The sequence below is a fragment of the Phalaenopsis equestris genome, unplaced genomic scaffold, assembly GCF_001263595.1.
Source record: "Phalaenopsis equestris unplaced genomic scaffold, ASM126359v1 Scaffold000240, whole genome shotgun sequence".
Classification (NCBI taxonomy): Eukaryota; Viridiplantae; Streptophyta; class Magnoliopsida; order Asparagales; family Orchidaceae; genus Phalaenopsis; species Phalaenopsis equestris.
Window position 1 is genome coordinate 1,840,866 of NW_018164682.1, and position 25,824 is coordinate 1,866,689.

At 35.4% G+C, this 25,824-nt stretch overlaps 3 protein-coding genes across 9 annotated transcripts in view; 1 reads left to right on the forward strand and 2 right to left on the reverse strand.

The window, feature by feature from the left end:
- The window catches only part of LOC110024005 (protein SMG7), a 9,768-nt gene extending 3,746 nt beyond the window's left edge, over nucleotides 1-6,022 (forward strand). The window contains exons 5-8 of the mRNA XM_020723709.1: nucleotides 2,152-2,378; nucleotides 2,466-4,391; nucleotides 4,474-4,614; nucleotides 5,438-6,022. Of these exons, the coding sequence (XP_020579368.1) occupies nucleotides 2,152-2,378; nucleotides 2,466-4,365 (2,127 nt within the window). The 3' untranslated portion in view covers nucleotides 4,366-4,391; nucleotides 4,474-4,614; nucleotides 5,438-6,022. The remainder of the gene's footprint in view (nucleotides 1-2,151; nucleotides 2,379-2,465; nucleotides 4,392-4,473; nucleotides 4,615-5,437) is intronic.
- A 3,766-nt stretch (nucleotides 6,023-9,788) lies between these two features.
- The window catches only part of LOC110024040 (formamidopyrimidine-DNA glycosylase), a 44,652-nt gene continuing 28,616 nt past the window's right edge, over nucleotides 9,789-25,824 (reverse strand). Inside the window, exons 6-10 of one of the 7 annotated variants that reach the window (XM_020723757.1) lie at nucleotides 21,587-21,664; nucleotides 21,381-21,471; nucleotides 21,224-21,295; nucleotides 11,043-11,077; nucleotides 9,789-10,543 (exon numbers count right to left, since the gene is read on the reverse strand). In XM_020723757.1, coding sequence (XP_020579416.1) covers nucleotides 10,142-10,543; nucleotides 11,043-11,077; nucleotides 21,224-21,295; nucleotides 21,381-21,471; nucleotides 21,587-21,664 — 678 coding nt within the window. In that variant the 3' untranslated portion in view covers nucleotides 9,789-10,141. Of the gene's footprint in view, nucleotides 10,544-11,042; nucleotides 11,078-21,223; nucleotides 21,327-21,380; nucleotides 21,481-21,586; nucleotides 21,665-25,824 lie in introns of those variants that run through there. The other 6 variants (XM_020723756.1, XM_020723758.1, XM_020723759.1 and 3 more) reach the window with 6 other exon arrangements.
- Nucleotides 15,456-16,808, reverse strand: LOC110024042 (the record flags this gene model as incomplete). The annotated part of the gene is given in 1 exon segment (XM_020723763.1): nucleotides 15,456-16,808. A coding segment is annotated over 1 exon segment (726 nt). The 3' UTR covers nucleotides 15,456-16,003.

Here is a 25,824-nt window from a genome sequence, read left to right on the forward strand (position 1 = left end):
ATATATATATATATATATATATATATATATATATATATATGTATGTATGTATGTATGTATGTATGTATAGACACACACATACACACATATGAAGACCTATGATGTTCAGTTTTTCTAAGTAAATTTCTACATTTAGCTTCTTTGCAAATTAAATGTTTGGGACTCATTAATGAACTGTAATGATTATGGAATCCTTTTCGGTGATTATCTGTATCTGTTTATTCAATGGATAATTTGGAAATTATTCAGCATCTTTTTTAGCAAATTAAATAGAATGTTGTGGGCCCATTAGCAAGAAGAGTCATATTTCCATATTAAAATGTGCCCTCGAGTGATAACTGCTGGTAACCTGCATTTTACTGTTTCATTTACTTTTGATATTCTGATTGTTGAACCAGCCCATTACAAGCAATCTTTTGTCTACTGTTTGTCATAGATACTTTTTGACCAGTTTTGGTGGCATTCTGTTTTGTTCATTTCAAAGAAAAAAATATACCGAGGAAACATGTGAAGGTATTTAAGGACAATAAAAAAAATATTATTATTATTATTAATTTTACCAATCTCTATTTTAATGTTAGATTTTTAAAATAGGCTCAATTTTTATAAATGAACGATAATTTAAATGGAAATTCAGCCATGATTTCAATCCTTTAATTATTTTTCTACACATTTGATCATTAATAATTATTTGGTAACAATAATTTCTTTTTTAATTGCTTATTGTAGTATTTAAACAGATGTTTAGTACTTTATGAATAAGTTTGCTTTTTTTTATTTTTAATGTTTATTACTTAAATTCGTATCCATTTAAACTGATATTTAAATGATAAGTGACATTTAAATGATACTTTTTAAGTTGATGCGTTTTAAGAGAAAAGAATGGGAGAATGGGCGCCGAAAAGTATAGAAAAAGTTGTGTAGTTGTTTAGATGAACTACTTTTAAAATTATTATTTAGAAAGCTATTTTGCCTGATACCCAATGTATTAAGGCGATCTGATTGCTTGAATTGAGCACTCTTTTCTTGGAATATCCTTTAAAGATGATCCTATGTTAACATTAAGTAGAAAATGTGTGCATTTAGTGCGCTTTGAGCTTAGTCTAATTATATATTCAAATAAGAATTTATTGATTTTGTTTATGTTTGTGTTGTGACTCAACAACACATTTTGGTTGAGTTGTCTTATTAATTTTTTTTTTTTAATGTGGAAGTAGTTTAATTATTAAAGCTTTTTAATCATGATATTTTAAAAAGGTCAGACTAATAAAAATCAATTATCTTTACGAAACATAACTACAAGCATAAATACTCATGCGCTAAATAACTGATCACATTTTGAAAATATAAACTCATTGGTAGCAAGATAGAAATAAACATCACGTAATTTTTTTAATAAAAATAATCATATCAATCCACATTTTTTTTTAGTGTGATATCCCTTCTCCTGATCCCTCTATGTCCTCTATAGCTTTACATGAAAGCATCCCTTGTTGCTGAAATTTGGTAAGGGAGGAAATGATATTGTAAAGATTTGAAGGAAGATGTATGCTTGCTTTAGTTACCAACAGTACTCTTTATCTTTCACCTTCAGCATCAATTTTGGCTGAAATTTTTGTCAAATTCTAACTTAGAGTCAAGGGGCTAGGTTGGACACATTAGTCAGTTTGAGAGACTAAAATGGTCCCCCATAAATTGTCCAAAGGCTATTCTTTTTCTCTTAAATTTATGAAGTTTTTTATTTTATGCGTTGAAAAAATTTATGCTTAATGTGTTTGTAATGATGATTTTTACTCCTATGTATTCCACATTTAGATTCAATGATGATGGTTGTTATGAGAAGATTTTACTGTTTATATGCAGCTTCAACCAGTGTTATTAAATATTGTCTGTAATGAGTAGGCTTCCTATTCGATACTACATAGAATTTCTGTGATGTTTATGCATCGTGATTTTTTGGGCAAACTTTTGCTCATCCCTCTGATTTGCTGACTTGTCAGTTTGTACTCTCTTGCTGTTTCTGTGGGATACTGAAAAGCTTGGAAGGCTATTTCATTTGTTGGCATATTTTATGTTTATATTATTTTACTGTCTTTTCTCGACTGTCATTTAATTTCCAGTTATCCTGATCCTTGTGTAATAAAATGACAGAATCGCCAAAGAGTAGCACAACTTCCTGGTGCTAAAACTGCTACATCAAATGTGCTACCACCTCGATCAGCTGGTAGAGGTAGAGGTCGCGGTGATGCTAGGACTTTTGCAAAAGATAACAATTTAGAATCCCAAATCAAAGAACAGGATCTTAGCACAGCTGAGATTTTTAAAGCCTTCTCCGCCCGTTTTGTTCGACTCCATGGAATTCTATTCACACGGACTAGGTATAGTAAGAGTACTTTACATTGAATCCTTTTATTTCGAACTAGTTGCGCTTTAATTATAACTCTCGTCTGCCTTTGATATAACAGCTTGGAAACTTTTGGAGATGTTTTTTCATCAGTGATAAGTGATTTGCATGAACTGCTAGCTGATGGGATCGAGGAAGCATTTAATTTCGGTGTTGATGCTGCGGAAAGTGGGCTGGTTATTGTGAGGCTTGTGTCCATACTTATATTCACGGTGCATAATGTGAATAGGGATGCTGGAGACCAATCATATGCTGAGATCTTGCAGCGATCAGTGTTGCTTCAAAATGCTTTCACAGCTTCATTCCAGTTTGTGGGACATATGCTCAAGAGATGCGTTGAATTACATGATGTTTCTTCTAGCTTTCTTCTACCTGGTATTATGGTTTTCATGGAGTGGCTAGCATGCCATCCAGATATTGCGGCAGGATTTGATGTTAAAGAAAAACAAGCTACTGCTAGAACATTTTTCTGGGATCAGTGTGTAGTATTCATGAATGCACTTTTATCAAGTGGCCATGGTTATGTTGATACATACGAAGACGATACTTGTTTTTCTGAAATGAGCCGCTATGATGAAGGGGAAACTGGAAATAGGCTTGCCTTGTGGGAGGATTTTGAGTTGAGAGGATTTCTTCCTTTAGTGCAAGCACATCTCATTTTGGACTTTTCAAGGAAACAATCTATTGGTGGTGATGGAACTATCAAGGAAAGAAGGGCTCGGGTGCAAAGGATTTTTGCTGCTGGAAGTGTTCTGATGAATGTGGTTAGAATTGATCAGCGGGTTGTATATTTTGATCGGCTTCTCAAAAAGTTTGTCTTTGGTGTTGAGCCTCCTGCATTTGTGGATGATGTGTATGCCGGTATTGTGGATGCTCCTTATCCAAATGCTTCAAGGCATGCTAGTTCGGTTGAAAGCGTAAGCAATTTGGGAGGGTCACAATCAAGCATGATGGATCTTGGATTAGCTCCGGTAAATGCCCTTCTTCATGCAGATGGAGAAGATGATGAAGAAGAAATTGTTTTCAAGCCAACTGCAATCGAAAAACTTTCCAGCATTGTTGCCTCTATGCCAGCTTATGAAACTGTTCAGCCTGCACACGTCTCTGTAGGTGATTGGGATAGTACTGCCATGCAACACTCCTTTCTTAACAATGATACTCAGTTGTCAAATGATCTGAATCCCTCCAGTAAACTGAGAACCTCTATACCCGCAATATCTCCCCAGCCTTCTCTGGACTTGGATATCAATACATCAAAATGGCTCCTGGAGAAAGAGGCCATGTTATCCGAAGGATTGAAGAATATGAATTTTGGGAATGGCTTGATGTTCCAGGGGGGGTTGAACACTTTTAAGCCTAGTGTCTGCACCAGTAGTTTGTTCTCTAATCAAGTAAATGTTACAGATACCATTATACCATCTCCTCTTGATTCTATAGTGCCGCCTGGTGCAATGACTACTGACTTACATGCGAGGACCTCAGCAGCCTTGCCAGCACCAACTGTGTCTAAGAAAAATCCTGTGAGTCGTCCAGTTCGGCATTTTGGTCCTCCTCCTGGATTTAACCATGCATCCTCTAAGCCGCAGCCTGGCACCATTCATAATTTGGCTACAAATGATCAGCAGCTCCCTATTGATGACTATAGTTGGCTTGATGATTATCAGCCATCTACTAAAGGATTGATGGAAACCTCTGTTAGCCATGCCTCAGTTATGCATCCTTATCCTTCTGGTGACAATAGTAGTACGTTTGGTGGTGTCACAAGCTTCCCATTTCCAGGAAAACAAACCCCTCCGTTACAAAACGATGTTACTAATGAGAAATTCTGGCAGGATTTCCAGCTTTTTGAACATCTGAAGCCATTCGCTGAACAGCACCTCCCTCATACAAACTTGCGACCTGCTATGCTGTCAAAGCAGCATCAAACACAATCCATGTGGTCTGGCGGTTACTTGGTGTGAGACCATTCATGGGATGGTAACAACAGGTAATGTTTGCTCTTTGATTTTCTAAGAACATTTTTTTCTCTGAGATTAGACATTTGTGAGTCTTATTCTGTTGGTTTTAAGAGGCTGGGCAGAGCAACAAACCTGCATGTGGGTGACTAAAGGAATGGGCCTTTTCTCCGATGCTGTCATTTTAATGTTCTTGAAGGTTCTGTTGGAGCATGAATGATCTTTGGAGCTTAGCTGGTGCTTGCCCTGTAGCTGGTATGATTTTTATAGCCAAAGGAATGATTTCCAGTTTTTTTACTGGTTTAATTATAAAATAAAATTTTTAAATTGCAGAAGACTGACAATTTTCTTTTCTTGTTAAACTTAAATATTCAACCCTCAGTTTTGTTAGTTGTGCTTTATAACGTTCAATTAAATTTAATTTACTCCTGTCAGTGGTTTTGTTTCTCATATAATCCGTTCACTTGTTTTGAAATTTTATATTTCATTTTTTTTTTCTTTTTTTTATTCTAGTAATTAGAAAGATATAAGTTGGCACTTAGAATGCACTAATTACTACCTTTTTATCGGACAGGTAACATAGAATATTAGTGTTCAAATCATTTCTTGGATTTGACTTGGAAGGGATCTAATTTATGGATGTTTGAATTTTTTAATAATGGCAATTACAAACAAAGCATGCAAAATATTGTTATTTACAGATCTAGCATCCTATTTCATCCATTTTTCAAATTCTCGCTCAACCCTATTTTTCATTTTTATCAAAATCTCAATGATTTGATCGTGGCAATAAAATCACCTCGGTGCTAGTTTCGTAACTAGCAATCTTTTGACTGTCATGCATGTGAGATGGGAGCCCGGATCTTCAGAAAATAATGTTGTATTGGTGAGTGCCGTTCAGTCGGTGTGGGTTACTTAATAAAGCAACTAGTCCCTCCTACTTAAGTTGTTGCGTAGTTCCTTCTCCATTGGGGTCTCGCTGCCACTCATATACATAATCAGTTTTTCTTCATAACTTTGTAAGCATTTATTGTTTCTTTTTAATCAACTAATATAACTGAAATAACATTTTACACAGGTTGTGTTCCATGATTGATGCAGGGATGAGTTAGGAATGCCTGATGGCAAGAATACAACAGGCGACCCCCATAATATCCGTATTTGTTCTGTTGGTCTGAGATACCTGTTAGGGCACATCTTACTGGTAGTCTTGGTATTTGTTGGGTTGATCCGAGTTTGTCAAATTTGTCAGCAGCTTCCATCTTTTATGTCTTACTAAAAGGTGCAGATTGCATGTCTCATTTTACTGTTGAAGGATATGGTCGTCGCTTATCTACCTTCGTGGCAGAGTTCGGATTGGCTGTTTGTTATGTGAGAGTTTTGTAAGCCGCTACTGAAGCATTTCTGGGGTAATTATCAATCAACTGGACTTCTTCTGGAAGGTCAACTAGCAGTAAAAGGACATAGAAGTCCATGTCCGTTTTTGTGTGGCGTCTTATCTTTTTAAAATGGTGTGTTTTGCAATATTGGACCTTACTTTCATATCGTTGAACTTTTAGTCTACTATTTCTAGTTTATGTTTGAAGTTTGCTTATAAGTTGTACTGGATACCATCATATTTCCTTTTTAGCCTGTTTAATGTATGTGTTTGCTTCTAGTTGAATTATGATCTGTTTAATGTTTCGTTTTTGCATTATTTGAATCCTTTTGGTTATTTGGGCTGGCACTGGACTTTTAAGAGCATGAAGTGGAAAAGATTCTATAGGTTTTTATTTTCTTTTTGGTTAATGTGGTAATGCATTCACATTTAGTGAGCATCCATCTTAGCTGAGGTCGAGTCTAGCTTATCAAGCAGCAACATCTATGAAACTTGGCTATTTGGCTCTCGAGTTTGCTTGACTAATGTGATTCCGGTCATGTCGATACCTTCTCCGGTGAACTTCTGTAGCATTTATCCTTGTCTTCTGCCATCAATCACTTTGGTGGCTTTTCTGATGAGCTCCCATGACGATTTCATTCGAACACATGAGCATGTTAGCATGGTGAGCTGATGCCGAGCTCATATTTTAAAGGAGCTGAGCTGAGTTAGGTATGACTCGAGTTCTGCTCGCCTCTTTCACATCCCCGAATTGTTATACAAATTTGACTTTCTCTATACCATTATGTGCATATTCATTGTATGATATATATATATATATATATATATATATATATATATTATATATATATATATGGTTTTATTAATGATTCTTAACTTTCCTTGTGTATTGAATATTGATATTCCATTTCTATATTTTTGGCTTATGCTTGTACCGTATATTATTAAGACAGCTGGAGTTCTACACTGGTGGCCGGTTTAAAGATAATATGATAAAATTTAATGAAATTAAAAAAAAGAGTAAAACCTAGTATGGGATAGTGATGCCCGAAATTTTTATCTTTTTAAGTTTGGTACAGTTGTAGTTTCTCAGTTTTTTAGTTGCAGCTGCGTGTCTCAAAAAAGCTGCTGTTGGGAAGCAGCTGCGAGGAAGCTGCTTCCCAGCTATCTATTTGGTATAATTGTGTGAAAACTGTTGTATAGTAATTGTTTCTGAAAAAATGACTATGTTGCCCTTATTTTGCAAAATTATTTAAGATAAGATTGTAATAGCGACATTTTTGGAACTTCATAAGTAAAAAATTCATTTCTAAACATAACAAAAGTTTGGATACACCACTCAATAGTGAGCTCGGAAAGTGCTAAAACAAATTTTGAAATAATTATACGGATGCAAAACATTCTTATGTATTTACATACGTAACATGTAAACTTTAATTTTTAGGAAAATTTACATAATATTTTGGAGGTCATAGAAAAGAGTTGGGTGGCATAAATATAGTATAGTTAATTTAAGTGTTAGGTATGTAAATATATGAAATTAATTATTGTTATGAAATAAATTTAAGCGTTAGATATGTATATATATGGAATTGATTAATATGTGTTAAAAATTTAAGTATTTTATAAGCGAAAGGAATGTATTGAATTGGGTAGCATAAATTTATTAAATATATTTTTTCGTTCATGTTCTCAAATTATTTATATATTCTCTCTCAAGGAATTTACACATTATTTAAATACTTATTAATGAACTAATTAATTTAAATATTATTTAAATACACGAATTAAGTGGTATGCATGTATTCCCCCCATTTTAATTTTATTTCAGTTCCTTTAGAAGAATATGACAAACACAATTTTATCCAACAAAGGAGTTTTATTTGCAGCGTTGCACTAAAATAACCACCCTTAAACTCATGAGTTCTCTTTGGAGGGTGAAGCATTGCTCATGTATTCAAACAGAGAAATGAATTCAGGTCTCAATCATCATCCATTGGCATCAATATGAAGAACATACAACAGCTGTATGATACAAAAAAAACAAAGCAAAACAAAACAGACCTCAACTTCCCCTAAACTGCAAGAAATTTTAGGCTTCAAGTGCACAATAGGTTGCTCAAATATATAGAGAAGTGACCACGGAATTGGACAATCAAAAGCTCAAATTCATCTTAATTTCATCCAATAGAACATCCAAGAACAGGTTCGCTACATCAGAGAGGTGGATCTCCGAAGGAAGCACTTAAATTCATTCTTTCAGATTCATGGAAGATGATTTACATCAACATGATATTAAAGTGAAGATAAATTACAGTAGATTACCTGCATCCAAAAGCAACCAATGGTCATTCGAATAAGCAGGAGCAGAACTTGATAACCAGGAACCAACAAAATTGTTCTTTTATCTAAAACATTCAATAATAGACCAAAAAAGGATGCGTTCTCAAAGCAAATAATCAATCTGAAAGCAAATAGGCCAACATTCTTTCAGAATTTAGCAATTTTTTTCAAATGCAATGGCAAGAAAGTTCATGTTCTACAGATTGAAATGCTTCACTCGCAATCTTTCAAGTTACAATTCCATAAGAATATTTCTGAAGATAAAACCATAAACGTGAAGGGCACAACTTCCACTAAAGTTCCTGATTACATGGTACAGAATTATTCACACAACACAAAATCAACAATTTTTGCCCAAGCTTACGAAGAACATGAAAGAAATATTAATCCCAGCTGCAGCAACACCATTCATGGAAATTATCATAATTGTCATTCAACGCAGTTAATTTCAAGAAACAAAAAAAGGGAGGATAGAAAATAGAGAGTTGAATGCTAAGGTTCACCTTCGATCGATCCATCCCGTCTAGTAGATGATACGCCCTTTTTTCAGTCACCATGACACAACTGCGGAGGCCGCCTGCATATCAATGGGCCATCCAAGATACCCCAACAGATTACAATATAAAAACGAAGCATTAATATCCTTGAACGACTATCAGATCCAATCAAATAAGATCATCGATCATGGAGATTGAGAATGATCGAATCAAATGAAACAGTGAGTTCAACTCAAGTAGGTTCTAATAAAACAATGTTACTCCTCTGCATAAAACCTGAACTTTTGGCCAAAGCAATCTTTGCAATCGCATTCACCAACCATTTCACCCCGCACAAAGAAGATAGTGTTGTGAGGTTGTTAATTCATGCCTCCATTATCAAGCAGCATTTCAATACACATCATTCAAACCGAGAAAAATAAAGGGAACCAAGACAAGCTAATTTTTGTTTTACAAAACAGTAAAAGGAAGCATTTTAAAAAGCTAGACTTTTAAACGGTGGGCTCAACTCAAGTAGGTTCTAATAAAACAATGTTACTCTTCTAATCATATAAAATTTATTAGGATCCATCTTTGTAAATTTGTTCCACAACTTGGAGCAATAGGTCCTTTTTTTTTTTGAGGCAATCCACGTAAATGTTAAGAACGATAGACAGATTTCTCTGTTAGAATAATCCATAATTTTATTTTCTTACCCTATAAATTTACAATATTAAAATAAAAAAATAAATGAACCAAGCCAACTCTTTAATCAGATCAAACTAGACTCAATGAGTGGCTCGTGAACTGAGCTCAATGAGCTATCAAGCCAAGCTCAGGCCAACCCCGACTCAACTCATTAGTTCATGAGTGGCTAGTTTAAACAGTAATTAATAATATAATGCACTTAAAATATATTAAAACTCCAAAAAAAAACTTCAAATTATTAAAAATATTAGAAAAAGAGAATTTATATTTTATAGCAAATTATTTCTTATTAACTCACTTAAAGGCTCATTCTATTTATCATTCATTATAACACCAACTAAAATTAATATTTATTCTCTTCCACAATAAACAAGCAAGCTCATGAGCTGGCTCAAATTCATAGAGTTAAGCTTGAGCTTAATCTCAAACTCGATTAATTAATCAAACTCAAGCTCAAACTCAAGTCCGACTCATTTACACCCCAAGTCCAAATGACCTGCATAATTTAAACTCAGAAAAATCATAATACTTGATTCAGCCGTTACTAATCTTATTTATGATGCTACAGTACCAAATCGCAGAACCCTATAACTTCCAGTTATAAAAATGCATCTTAACAACTGAAAACAATAACTGCTTTCAGACATTTTAAACTCGACTTCATTGAACACTGCCAAACCAATTTTCTTCAACACTGCACAGAAATTTTAAGATAGAGCGACCTCAGCACAAAAAAGTGAATGTTGGAGAAATTTGCATGGCACTAATTAGCATTTTGGAGCAGCAGTAGTTATGCATCAAAATGGAATAAAAACAGAGACTAAAAACGAATTCCAGCAATTACAACAGCCTCCAAAATACCACTTTAGTTGTCATCTCACTTCCTGGTTTTCTTCCTCTGCCGTGTGCTAATTTCGTCTGATTCTGATCTCTTCGACGACTCCACCTCTGTCTTTGCCTTAACCACCTTTCGCTGCAACTTGTTGGTTTTCAACGGCTTCTTGCCACTTTTTTTCTTTGGTTTTTCCTCTTCATCATCTTCCTCAGTGTTATCAACTGAATCACCTGCTTTCTTCTGTTGCCTATGGCTATCAACCTTTACATTTTTGTCTTTTTTAGGCTGAGTATTTTTAATTTCCTTCTCTTTTTCGAGCTCTTCTCCTTCACTGCCTTCATCTTCATCTTCTTCATCTGACTTTGAGTTCCGAGATGGGTTGGATTTGGCTTTCACAGATTTGGCACCTGTGAGCTTCTGTAATTCTGGGACGTAGGCTGAAGTCTGATGATTAATAAGCAGAAAATAGACATATATGAGAAATTAGATATGACGACAATTGGGTAGAGTGCTTTACAAATCATCCAATTTAATTATATTTTATGGTTACGTAACCAATACTTAGAAAAAAAAAACATTATTAATTTAATCATTTCTGATGAAAAATATCAAAAAATGATGATGGTAGAACATGCCCCACTTCAATATCTATGTGGAGTCAAAAAATAACATGGCCAACAAACTAACATAACTATCATAATGTTTCAGCAGTCAGCAGGACATATCTCCTGACTTATAAAATATGAAAATTTTGTTAGTTTAGTGATTATGGTATCCTTTGATTTATTAAAGGCATTAACATGGCATTTTTTACCAAAACCTATTGATATTTTTCATTAGAATGTTTAATACTATCAAAATTTAAAATATATTGATTTTTTATTATGTTATAAACTTTGAATAATTTTAGAGAACTTTACTAGCAATAATGAAAATGACTTACTCTACCACCAACTGCAATGAACTCGATTCGTTTTCCTGCCACAAAATAAGAGGAAGATGGCACTCAGATGTAGAGTGCAAATTCGATGGCAATAAATACAATGCAGGGGGTTCACCTAAATTTGAAGTATAAAAATATGAAAAAACTAACATCAATCAGTATAAGTGATGCGTTTCTCATCAATCAGCACTCATCTCACCATGTTCATGCAAATTCAATTTTCCATAGATGTCTAATGTTTTTATCAAACATCGGAACAACAAATAAAACCAAACTGTATTACGATCATACAACAGGAGCATGAGTTTCAAACACGCGGATTCGTGAGATCGTTCGCTGGCCCCTGATGTGACAGCTAATCATACATCACTCAGTCATGAACAGTAAATGCATATATATCATGAGTGGTAGCTAGCTGAGTTGATAAAGATCTTAAAGATAGCAAATTAGTGCTTCGGTATTTAGCAATCCTATAGAAGCAGGGCCTAAAAACCAAACCAGGGGTTTAACAACCAAACCAACAAGCCGGTCTAACCGATCCAACACTGAACCTGCTCCCAAACTATAATATGCATTAATTGGCTTAAACCAAACAACTGAATTGAACCTAGCATATTTGATTGATTTCGTTTAATTGATAAAGATCACCGATAAGTTTTTTGTTCCAATTAAGAGTTATTTGAATTTCAATAATTACTTTGGTTTTAAAAAAAATTCGGTTAAACCAAAAAATGAATTATATTACAATTAAACTAAATACATTAACCAATTGCTTTAATAAATCCATATACAGATCAATCTAATATGACTAAATGCACACATCAGTTAAATAAAAAATCAAACCGAATAAATCAAATTAAATTTCAGGTTCGGTTTGGGTTGTTTCTATATCTTATTTAGTTAGACAATTGACTGTTAATTTTTAGGATTCTTGATTTAATAAAATTTTCAACCGATCTGATCAAACCGACCGTTTGCATCCCTAGGGACCCCAGCCGGTTCACGCCAACATTAAAATTGTTTTATACAACAAATAAAAACTGTGATAAACTAAAGGTTGAACCATCCAAATGGTGAACCATTCATAGTTTAGTTGAACCACTTAGTTCATTTGATAGTCAAATTTTATGCTTAATATCACCATTTCTATTTTATCATATGATAGAAAATTAATCATAATGTAAATAATATAAAATCTTAATTTTCTAAACAACAATTTGGAAGTTCAAGTCCCTCTAGGTGACTATTTGGGGCAGTTGCATGTCACGGACTAACTTTCCTCGAGTTATCTGTGCGGCTTTAGCGCTCTCTTTTAGCACTAAATCAGTCTAATCTTCCTAACTAGCAACTCAAAGCACTCTCTTGAAAGTAGAATAGGAAGAAGAATTAGAGAATAAAATGCATCACTAATAAAGAGAGAGTACAAAGCTTGAAAGCTTGAAACCTTGGATGGATTGGGATGAGGGGAAGGGACTCTTATTTATAGCTTCCCTAGTGTCTTTGGCCTTACACCTAGCCAATGTGGGACTATTTTCCAAGGGAAGCTTTACAATATAATATTATAGATTCTAGATAGTTCTACAACATTCTTATGTGCATACATATTCTAGATTCTTCTAGGTTGTTCTGTAGGTCTCCATCTTCTAGAATAATCCATCATGTCATAGTATCGGTGGGGCGTGACACTCCTCCCCCCCGCCCATTTAAGCTCGCAATGCCCTTCTCCTCTTGATACTGTTTGATCTTCTCCTTGAATTGCCATAATGTGTCTTCATGCTCCCAACTGGCCGCGCTATCAAGCCATCCTTTCCACTTGATCAGAAACTCCTTGTAGTTTGGTACCCCTCACCGTCTGATCACCCTGTCAGCCATTATTTCTTGAATTTCTTTGTCGAAGGAGGAGATTACTGTTGTAGGCGCTCGGTTGAAGATCCCTCTTGATGGGTCTTCCATGTCTTCCTGGTAAGGCTTTAACATGCTTGCATGAAAGACATGATGTATCATTAGTTTTGGTGGCAAGTTGAGTTTATAAGAGACATTTCTCACTTGCTTTGTCACCTCAAAAGGGCCTTTGTATCTTCGAATCAAACTCTTATGTACCTTCCGAAATGTTTTAAATTGTTGTGGTAGAAGCTTCATAAGAACTAGATCTCCTTCTTTAAACTCAATATGCCTCCATTTTTTGTCTGCCCACTTCTTCATCTTCCTTACGACCTTGTGTAATGTTGCTCGAGCTATTTCCCTTTGCTCACTCCAAGATTTGGCAAACTTGAAGGCTGACGGACTTTTCCCTTCGTAGTTGGTTGTAAAAAAGAGGGGAGTCATCGGTTGTTGTCCCATGATTATCTCAAAGAGACTCTTATTAGTAGATTCATTTATTTGAAGGTTGAAAGAAAATTGAGCCACATCCGGCAACTTGGCCCAATTTTGTTGATTAGCACTCACATAGTGCCTAGTGCCGCAGATATAGTTCCAAGAGAGCATAGACCCTCTCAGTTTGTCCATCACTCTGAGGATGAAAACTTGTGGAAAAGTTTAGATCTGACCCCAATATTTTGAATAATTTGGTCCAAAATCTTCCGGTGAAGCGATGATCTCAATCGCTAATAATGCTTTGTGATATCCCCCATAGCTTTACCACGTTGCATAGAAAAAATCTTGCAGCTTCCTCAGCAGTAACATCGGTGGGTGCAGCAATGAATGTTGCATACTTGCTAAATCTATCCACCATAACTAAGATGCTTCCAAATCCACTTGATTCTGGCAAGCTAGAGATGAAGTCCATAGAGACGCTCTCCAATGGTCTTCGAGGAATAAGTAGCGGTTCTAACAACTCCCCTGGTTGTTGAAGGACAACTTTGTTTTGTTGGCATACAAGACAAGTGTGAGCATATTCTTCTATCTCATCCTTCATCCCTGGCCAATAGTAATTTGTTTTTAGAAGTGCAAGAGTTCGCTTCATACCTGGGTGTTCCGCCCATAAAGAGTCATGACATTCTTTGATAAGCTCCTTCCTTAAGTTGCCCCACCTTGGTATGTAGATGCGTCGTCCTTTAGTGTAAAGGATATCTTCATCCATCCAGAAGTTCCTGGTTTTTCCTTCCTTCACTAAGGCAATAATGCTTTGGGCTTGTGGATTGGAGACCAAACCTTCTTTTATTTTGTCCATGAGGGAGCTGGAGACTTATGACAGGCTTGCAAGTTCTGTTTTTCAGCTTAGCGCATCCGCAACTACATTGGCCTTCCCTGGCTTATACTCCAAGATGTAGTCAAATTCTGCCAGAAAATCCTGCCATCTTGCTTGCTTAGGACTTAGCTTCTTCTGAGTCTAGAAGTAGCTGGTGGCAATATTATCTGTCATGACTTGGAATTTGGAGCCGAGCAAGTAGTGTCTTCATACTATAAGACAATGTATGATGGTTGTCATCTCCTTTTCTTGGACTGTATAGCGACGCTCTGTCTCATTAAGTTTTTTGTTTTCATAGGCAATTGGGGTGCCTATCTTGCATGAGTACCCCTCCAATAGCAAAGTCTGAAGCATCGGTATGCACTTCATATACCTTTGTATGATCAGGAAGGCTGAGTACGGGTTCTTCACTGATTGCCTTTTTGAGGTCTTCAAAAGCTTCATGACACTCACTATTTTATTCTCACGACTTATTCTTCTTGAGTAAATCCGTCAACGGAATAGCTCTTGCAGAGTAGCCCTTTATGAATCGCCGATAGTAGTTAATAAGTCCCATGAAGGATCTTAGTTCAGGTACCTTGGTAGGATGTTCCCAATCTTGGATTGTTTTGACCTTGCTTTCTTCCATCATGAGCTTTCCCTCCTTTATCCTATGCCCCAAGAATGTCACTTCTTGATTGGCAAAGGAACATTTTTCTTTCTTGATGTATAAGCTTGTTTTCTCTAAGAACTTTAAATACGTCTCGGAGATGTTTTAGATGATCTTGGAGAGTGTTGCTACACACCACGATATCATCCAAGTAGACGACAACAAACTGGTCCAAGTATGGCTGGAATATTTTGTTCATCAAAGTGCAAAATGTAGCAAGAGCATTGGTTAGCCCGAAAGGCGTCACCAAAAATTTGAATGACCCATACCTGGTCACAGAAGTGGTCTTTGGTTCATCCCCTTCTGCTATCCTCACTTGGTAGTAGCCTGATCGGAGATCCAATTTTGAGAAGTACCTTGCATTCCCAAGTTGATCAAAAAGGTCGGCAATGAGAGGGATTGGATATTTGTTCTTCACGATAATCTTGTTCAAAGCCCGATAATCTATACACATGTGTAAGGAACCGTCCTTTTGAAATAGAACTGGAGCACCAAATGGGGCTTTAGATGGTCGGATAAATCCTGCCTCCAATAACTCTTTCAATTGATTGTGTAGTTCTGCCAATTCTGGAGATGTCATGCGGTAAGCTCCCATTGCTGGTGGCTTAGTCCCTGACTCCAGCTCAATTTGTTGATCGACCTCCCTTCTTAGCGGTAGTTCCTTCGGTAATTACTTCCACTACTTCCCTTAGCGTGGTTCCTTCAGGCTTCAATTCTTCGTCGGAGTCATGAAGGATAGCCAAGTAGCTCTCCTCCTCTCGTCGAATGCCCTTCTTGAATTGAATGGCTGATAGCATCTTGGTCTCCTGCTGCCTAGCTCTTGTTGTCGGTATTAGGCAAGCTTGGTCGCCTCCCATGATACACATGCTATTGGCAAATGGTATCGGGAACGCCCTTACTTGGTCCAAGAACTCTATACCAAGGATTACCTTGAAATCATCCATGGGAATGATGGAGAAATTTAGCAAACCTGACCAATCCCCTACACAGGTCTTCACTCCTTTAGCCACTCCATGGATCGACCTAGCTGCAGTGTTAACCGCCTTGATGGAGAGCACCCACCTCCAGTAATTTGCAAACCCATCTTCATTGCTTCTTCAATAGAGATGAAGTTTTGAGAAGCTCTCATATCATCATTGCATTAGTAGATGTGTTCCTTATAATCACCTCTACAAAGAGAAGTCCTTTTACCAGATTTTTTTGAGAGGAGCGTACCGCATTGAGTAGTTGCATAGTTCCCACCTGAGCGTCTATGTCATTTTCCTCTACCTCTTGATAACTTGCAAGAAGAGAGTTCAAAGCTTTCTTCTGTGGACAATCCCTTACCCAATGTGGTCCTCCACAAAGGAAGCAACTGTTGTATGGTTTAGTCTTGTTGTTGTTAAACTTTCCCTTGTCTCTTGCTTTGAACGAGGTCGATTCGCGAAGATTCTCTTCCTTGTGTTGCTCCCAGTTTCCCCCACTTCTGACATAGTTGCTCTTCTTTTCGTTTGGCTTTGTAGACTCCTTTGTATAGTCCACCAAGCTTTCTGCAATGGCGATGGCGAAAGCGAGATCTTGAGCACCACGCCTCCTAAGCTCCGTCTTTGCCCATTGTTGGAGCATGTCAATTAAGTTGAATAGAGCATCCTTGTCTAACAAATCAGGGATTTGAAGGACCAGACTAGTAAACTCCTTGATATATTCTCGGATCGATCCTATTTGCTTGAGTCTTCGCAATTGGGCTCTAGCCTCATCTTCCGCATTTTCAGGGTAGAACTGCCTCTTTAGCTTTTTCTTAAAGTCATCAAAAGTGGAGATGGTACGCATACCTTTTTCGACGTCTCCTTGCCTTCTTCTCCACCATAGCATAGCAATATCTGAAAGGCAAAGAGTAGCAAATTAAATTCTTGCCTCTTCATCCGTGATCCCCATTGCTCCGAAGTATTGCCGAAGTATTTTGCTCCAGTCTCCATAAGAAGTTATCCACTTCTTTTGCATCACGAGTTCCTCCAAAACTCTTTAGTTTTGGCACCTCAATCCTCTTGGATTTGAAGGTTTGATGGTTGGTGGGTGTCGCTAGTACCCTCTTGCACAACGAAATATCCCCACACATCTCCTCCAAGCTAGCACGCATGTCACTCATCTCTTCCTTATAGGCACTTCGCACCTCTTGGAGCTTCCCCATAAAATCCTCCTGCAACTTACCCACTTGGCCCATTAAGGTCTACTTAAGTTGAAGCATCATACCTCTGATTGACCTCTGATTGTTGAATGGAGAATGGATGGTGACGTCCTCCTCCTCGAGTCCATCAACCCTTTGACCAAGATCATCTACTTGGCCTCCATGCCATTCATTGCCTCCTCCATCCGAGCAAGGCACGAATCAAAGCTATGCATGATCTCCTTAAACCTCCCATGTGGCTTGGGTACAACGGGGCCCTTTGCTCCTGGCGACCTCGCCCTTGAGATGACTCCACATTAATGGCTTCCGACTTCATCACATGCTCCTTGACGTTTTTCGTCATTCTTTGAACCAAGACTCTGATATCAACTGTCACGGACTAACTTTCCTCGAGTTATCCATGTGGCTATAGCGCTCTCTTTTAGCACTAAACCAGCCTAACATTCCTAACTAGCAACTCAAAGCACTCACTTGAAAGTAGAATAGGAAGAAGAATTAGAGAAGAAAATGATTCACTAATAAAGAGAAATTACAAAGCTTGAAAGCTTGAAACCTTGGATCGATTGGGATGAGGGGAAGGGACTCTTATTTAAAGCTTCCCCCATGTCTTTGGCCTTACACCTAGCCAATGTGGGACAATTTTCCAATTGAAGCTTTACAATATAATATTCTAGCTTCTAGATAGTTCTACATCATTCTTATGTGCATACATATTCTAGATTCTTCCAGGTTGCTTTGTAGGCCTCCATCTTCTAGAATAATCCATCATATCATAGTATCTGTGGGGCGTGACATGCAACTTATTAATAGGTTGTTGAAAAATAATCTACAGTTCAAAAAGCTATGGTGGCTATTACAATTTTTTTTTTTTGAAAAAGCCACACCACGGCTAGAGAGCTGCCACCATACTTATGGCTAATAACGATATGAAAACATTGATTTCAACAGTTTGAAAATGCAACTTTTTGAATAAGCTATCAAAACACAGTTTAACCAAACGGTCCTGAGTGAGTTTTCAAAACGCACAACACCAAATAAGTTGCTGCAAACGGGGCCTAAGTCGTATTTCTTGGAAAGGAAAAAAATTGTTTGAATAAATTACCTAAATCTTAATTATGATAAGAAATAAAATGTCAATCATCCAAATAAAGTAATTGTTTGAATTTAAAATTATGAGATATTCATACTCTATATTTTATGAAATAGTTCTTTTTTTTATATATGTTTGCATCATTATTACATCATCAAAGTACTAATAAAATAATTTTCATATTTAATACACACATTCTCACAATTCAACTGCTGCTTAAATTAAATTAAACCATTGAAACTTGAAACTTGAACCTTACCTTCTTTTAGTATAACATCCAATCCAATTTTCAAAACTATGTTTAAGAGCCAACTAAAATACAAAATTCAAATGGTATATGAAAAGTTAGCAGAGAATCCAAATATATACCAAATTACTAGATGACACAAGGTATACTACGTGTGGTTGAGAAATTGAACAAGGATATAAATAATAATCATAGTACTTCGAACTTGTTTATCAAAATTCACAGAACAATGTAGACATAATAACTAGAATTAGAAAGAATTAGCTATGCATTTCATTTCAATATGTGTGTAAATTCATATAATCCTAATAGAGCTTCTGATAGAAAGCATACAAAACTGAGGAATAAAATTTACAAAAATAATTACAATAGTCAGCAGATTGATGAGTAGGCAGTAAGAATTCCACGGATGAATGAGGTGACAGCAAAAGAGGAAGAAAAGAAAAAAAATGGTTGTTTGCTAGTAAAATAGATGCACGGAATACACTATATCTGCTTTACATTACATTTTAAAAAATGCACGATTTTGAAATTCATACAACCAAATAATCACTTAGCCAAAGCCAAAGTTAGTGACTGCATCAGTTCATCTATAACTGTAGCCCAAAAAAATTCATCAAATGTCCAACCATTACTCGCTGAGCCATGACACCAATACTAAAGCTTTCAAATCTCAATTGTATTATAACTTCATTTTAATAAGATCCTGAAGAACAATTTTTTTCTAAGATTATCAAGATTTAGGCAAAATTTCAAACGTACGATGGCATTAAGCCATGCACCTTATCAACAGCAAAAACTATCTTGTGCTTGCTACTAAGATCAGACCTTTATATCTGAGCTTGTATGTGCCAGAGTGGCATCTGTACCAAAACTTCAGCCAGAGATCGAACCTAAAGCTATACCTTAATCAAAATTTAAACGTACAAGTAAAATTTAGAAGAGCCTTTTGTCAGTGCTTCACCTGTTGCTCAAAACTTGAGCAGCTCCTATTAATTAAAACAGCCTAAATGCTATCAAAGTTTCTCGAAATGTCACCACGTTGTGAGAAAAAAAAATTTCTGAGTTCTCCATTTTCAATTTCTGGCTTCAATACATGATCATTATGTATCATAAGAAGTGAAACTGCAATGGAAAAATGTCCTTATCTATTACAACTAAAACCTGACCACATTCATTTTTTCAAGTAATTTAATTTGCTAACAGATTATTGGTTCTTACTGAGGTCCACTGATCCTAGAGAATGCATGAATATTGTTAACTGCCTGCCTCACCTTTCAGATATAATTTCGTCCACCACACCAGCTATTCAGTTGCTTTTTCATTCTTTATGCATCATTAAATATAACAAAAATCTGAATAGAAACATTTAGATCGTGTTTTATTGTTTTTTCCCTCATATTTATGATGCTTAGGCAAGTATTTCTGTTATCCATAAGAAATTGTGGTTCATCTATTCTACTTATACAAGCTTATACTCTAGAATCGTTCAGAATTGAACAATGAAATTTTTCACATGCTCTAGAATTATTTCTGCCAAGTATGAGAACAATTCCCTTGGCTCTTCCTTCAATTTTTTTCCCGCTCAATCCTGACAGGCAGCATAAAAAAAGCCTACTAAAAGGTGACATTCAGTCCAAATCTGTCTACCATATTGAAGGACGCCACCTCATCAGAGATCTCTTTCCTTTCCTATTAGTGTCCACAAGCGTAGTGGTAAAAGCTTCATTCAATGGCCTCGATTAGTGATGATGTTTGTTTGTCGAAAAGGTAAAGAAGATTATCTTATATAGAATTTCTCACGAACCAAATGATAAAACAAGTTTCAAACATAAAAGGCAAAATATAATATGGTGATGTTACAGCTCATAAATTTCATGACAAATAAAATTGGAGAAAATTTCATGCACTAAAAAACCGCCAAAAAAATTGGGATGCCAAAAAGAGGCCCTCCAATGTTGACATACCATCAGCCATATTTGAGCTCAAAAGCAATCTTTGTGACCTACTGACACGGTTTTAGAGTTCCTAGATGGTATTTAAGGATCATATTAAAGTCATTTCAATAGGGAGAGGTTGTGAAATAGCAGTAGAAAGAATATGTGAGGTCCACAGAGTTTGTAAGGGAATAGAAGTTCAGCGGCTGTCCAGCCTAAAAACAGCAAGGAGAACAAAAGAAATGATGGTTTCGGCGAGGCACGGTTGTCGATAAAGATCCACCGCCTATTCATAAACAAGCTACAGACGCACCACTTGCAAAAGAAAGAGGATACAACTCTCCTTCAAGCAGAAAAATCAAAGAACACAATCTCATAAGCCAAAGCCTAAGCCTAAAAATCAGAAAATAACTTATGTATGGTTCCCACAGCAAAATTAACACTAATATTCATTAAAATTAATGAAAAATAGGGCCCACAAGGCTTGTCGATGCCCGATCCAGTTTAATCTTGCTTATTTTCCTTTGTTTGGGTGTCCTCTATCCGTCTCTTCATCAATCCCTCCCTCGATGTCTTGGCTGGCATCCTAAGAGATCTATAAGCTTTGTACTGCTGTTGCGTCCTATCAATGTGCATGCATAATTTCCTAAGTGATGCATTCTCCAGATCATGACCTTTAAAAAGTAGGTCCCTAATGATGTTTTTCAAGATTTCACACGACTCGCTAATAAAATTCTTGGTAAATCATAAAGTTTCTATGCATCACAACATGAAGAATACAGCATTTAGTGCTACAAAAAATTAGGAACATCAGAAATCATACTCTACTTTACAAATAAAAAGACCTGACTTTGCGATGCAAGAAATTTAAAAACTGAATGTTATTTAAATGGTGTAGCAGCCAAACCATCAACAAATGCCTTCCCAGGTTTCTTTTCTCGGGAATGAAAAATCCAATTACTAGGATACTGACTACTATCTGCTCCAACTTCAAGCGCTTTTTCAATTACCTGTAAAATAAATTTTCTTAAAGGTTAAAAGACTAGGTAGCTTTGTTGGCTCACCATTTACTGTTCCGGGTTTGTTTCCCCACCGATAATGAAACAACCATCCAATAGGAAACGAACTGCAGTCTGCATCAACTTCAACAGCATACTGAATAACCTACATTTATTGCCCTTAATACTACCTTAACTGACAATGAATAACGTAGCACGCCTTAAAGCAAAGAGAATCAGTTTTAATTTGAAGACAGAAAAACAGCATCTACCTTTGTCATGCATCGATGCAAGGCCTCACAATCTCCCTTTGACAAGTTTGAAGCAATTTGCTGGGGATGGATTCTTGCCTTAAATTTAAAAACATAAAATGTTATTATAACTTCTACATAAGTACAGCAGTTGTAAGGAATACGTGAAAAAAATTATATTGCACATGAATCAGATCGTCATCAACCACAAAAAAATACAAAGAGAACAAAAAACATAGAATAACATACTACAATTGGTTCAAGACTTGGCTAAAGAGTATATCAGGCTATAAACAAAGCAAAGTAAGGTCAAGACTAGAGTATAGCCCATGAAAGGCTAGATTTGACAATAAGTTTCCCAACAGAGTAAGTTGCTCATGCTAACAAAAATCTAGTAAAAATTTGTGTTTGATAAGAACAGAAACCTTGTTTAGAATCATACAAATATTTATTATTTTGCTTCCTTGAGAGACTGTCATCTGCTGCTTTTGTCTCCATGCACCTTTAATTTCATCACCGAAGGTGTTGCTCTAGTATAAATTATGGAAATAAAGAGCCAGTTCTGAAAACCTCCTACTAAGGCACTGCCACTTCACGTTTATGCTCACTCCATTTTTTCTCTTTTGTCTGGCTCAGTGCCCTAGCAGCTAGTCCCAATGCTAGGATAGCTTGCCACGTTTGGGTGTCACTATGCCCTTGCGAGCACTCCCACATTCTCATAGGTGCTCGCATGTACTATTCTTGATGACTTGTTGCCACTACTACATGCCACAAGCTTGCATGTTATGCTCTTGTGAGTGTTCCCACCCGCATGATGAATCCTGATGAGATAACTAGGGCTACAATCAAGTGTTCCTCCCTCACTGATGGCTGTTCTCCACTCCGAGCGAATTTCTTTCTCTAAAAAAAGTTCACTCGTTTCATCATTGTTACTGGGCTACACTTGTTGGCTCTCCCTCCCCTTGATCCCAACTTCATCATAATCACCTCTCTTCATGAATGCTCCAAAAGTTACAATGTGTCACGACCTCAAACGAAAGCTTGGAATATCTAAGGCAGGAATGGACGGTAAGACAGTAGAGATAAATAATTTTAACATATATAAAAATTCACAATAACATCCATACAATAGTCACTAAATCACAGGAGTTCATATACAACATAAATATATCTAGTTTGTATAATACTAGTAAAAAAAAAGAAACTAAACATAGAAATAATATTTTCTGATACATATTTTCATTTGCTTCACTTCTATAAGCAATTTCTTGTTTGTCTATTTAATTCAACTAGTCATTTCTGAAATAAGCATTTAAAGAACAAATTATATAGCAAGTTCATGAAAAAGTACAATTCTACTATATACAAAATTTTTATGCAAAGGCTCTAGCATAATTGCTAAAAAAAATAATGAATAAACAATATTGTTTCATTCTGTTAAAGCTTTTAAACATCTGTATTTTTCCTTAATGAGAATCTTCTAAGCATTTTTAATTTCATTTCATATACAAAGTCATCTCAAAAGCACAGTCTAAAATTTTGTAGCAATTAAGGTACAATATTTTTCATTTGTTTTCACAGGTTTTCTTCATTTTTATTTTTCGTTCATGGGTACAATAACATCCTTGGCTAGTACCGTGAGGGAATGACTCCTGTGATTGACATATACATTTATATCTTTCGATTTTCATTTGATTTCCTTCAACTAATTAAATTACACATAAATCTTTTCAATGTAAATACAATGTATAGACATTATTAAAAACATGTTACACTATTTATATGATTATATTGAATTTGAACATTCAATTTTCTTTTAATGTCTGCAATGATTTCAACAATTTAAAATATGAGTCAAATTAATTTAAGAGATTTTGTTATAGGCAAGAAAATTGTATTTAGTACAAACAAAAATGTAATTACTCAACTGGATCTTTAATTGATTTATTAAGTCGCTTGATCTTCAGTCTCCACTTCATTTAGCGTAGTATCTACTCATATAAATCATTTCTTTAATAACCTCTTTAAACTTATTACAGTTGAAACTTAATATCTATAAATTAATTATATACTTTACTGACATAATATTCATTTTAATCTCAGTAAATCATAATAGATATGATTAAGTTACATATCTCACGTACGTTGTTCCTTTTTTAAATTCACTGGCACTACATTCTATTGATCAATTCTCCAATCACCACTATAAATCTATTATTCTTCTCCAAATACGATTCTAAAATACATATTTTTTAAGTCAGGGTACTTATAAAAAATAAAATAAAATAAACTTATAAATTAAATGAATAACCTCAATTGCTCTCTTTATTCTTCTTACAAACTCAGCAATCTTGCTCCTTTTAATCTTTCACTTCATATAACTTGCAACTTATGAATTCTATCAGTATTCAATACAGATCTATTATTAACATTTTATCAAGTTTAAATCCAAATAACTATTTATTAATTTAAATAATCCTTAACCAAATTTAGGTTGTGCAGTTTTGGAGCCCGTCACTGCCTTCTCCATCTCACGCACCCAAAGTCTCTTCTCACCCACTCAGCTTCAATTCCTACACAATACAATGTTTCTCCTGCAAACACAGTGCTTGTTGCAATTCATGCACACAATTTCATGTTCCATAATAAGCGTCATCGCCATTCTAGTTCTTTGTCACTCACATGAAAACACCAGCAAACGCTTTCTCGTTCTCACATGCAGGAATCAGATCAATCGCACAGAACCCTTGCCACTATTCTTATTCCAATCTAAGCATTCATTTTTTGTTACAATTGCTCAAAATGTTTTAAGGTTCATTAGTATAAGGTGAAGTCAAACAGTTAGGCACAAAATAAACATTCAAATGTGTAAACCCTTCATACTCCCGTAATAGTTATTGCTCCTCAATTTGAGCTTAGATTTGCACTTAGAATTTGAAACTATTGTGCCAGCCCTACTAGCTATACAAGAATTTGGTCTCCATATCTTCTACAAGCAAGACAATTTGTTTTGTCGATTATAGTTCTCCCTCCTATTATTCAAGACAAATATTCAAGATGCGCAAACTATGAGTAATGGCAATCTTGTGGATCGAAAATTTTAAATCCTAATTAACAGATAAAGCCATAATCAATATATTCAATCTCTTATTTTCACTAGGCTTCCAACAAGAGCATTCAAATGTGTATTTCTCTCCTTCGATTTTTTTAATTGTTAGATGATTCATTATTTGGGCTCATGCTATATGTATTTAAATTTCTTATATTTTTCTTTGTATTCTAACAAATCTTGATAATTGTCTTCATTGTACTCATATTATAAAAAAATCAACTTTATCAATTTCACCTCTATTATCCATCAATGTTCCGCCAAGTCCAAGACTTCTATATCTCATTCACTTCATACCGCCTCATTTATTTATAGGATTAGTATTGTCACCTCATAAATCCATAAGTTCTTATAACAATGTTGTAATTATTATTCTACCTACTCAACAATATGTATATTATTATAAGTACACTTCTTTGAATTAATAAGTTTCTTATTAAAAACTATCTTATGATTATATTAATACTAGACAAATTAAAGAATGAAATACAAAAATAATTTGCTTGTCAAGTATCAAAGCCTTCGGCTTTTCTTTTAGCATTTTTTATAAGTTGCAGCCTTCATCACTGCATTGCCTAAAACCTTGCAAGCCTTTATTGCTAAAAGAGTCTTCTCATTCCATCTAGTCTTCTCATCTGTAGCCTTTTCTTTAACCTTTTTTCTCGTTGAAAACAACTACTACCACCTTTTCCTTACCATTGATCACAAAAATACCAATGTTCCCTTGATCTAAGTTCAGTTAGAACTGTGACTTGCAAATCCAAAGCAAGAATAAATATTCATTCAACCAATAGTTTGAATAAAAAAAATTATTTCAAGTGATCAACAACTGGTTAGCACCTTCTTGAAGAAAAGGAAAAAAAATAGGCAATCTACTTGCCACGGAACCTCAACAATGTGATCTCATATTAATACTTGAGATGAACAGGACTTTTTGGTGATGTCCTAGTTATGGAAATTTATGATTCCTTAAATAAGAGACACAAGCAAATATCTTATATTTTTATTCAAAAAGGAAAACTCAGGATACAGTAAATCAAAAATATTCTAAAGTTCATGATATGGCCTATGAGATCAAAACTATCTCGACTACAAAGAAATGAGGAAGATCCAGCACAAATACTAAATTATATATATATATATATATATA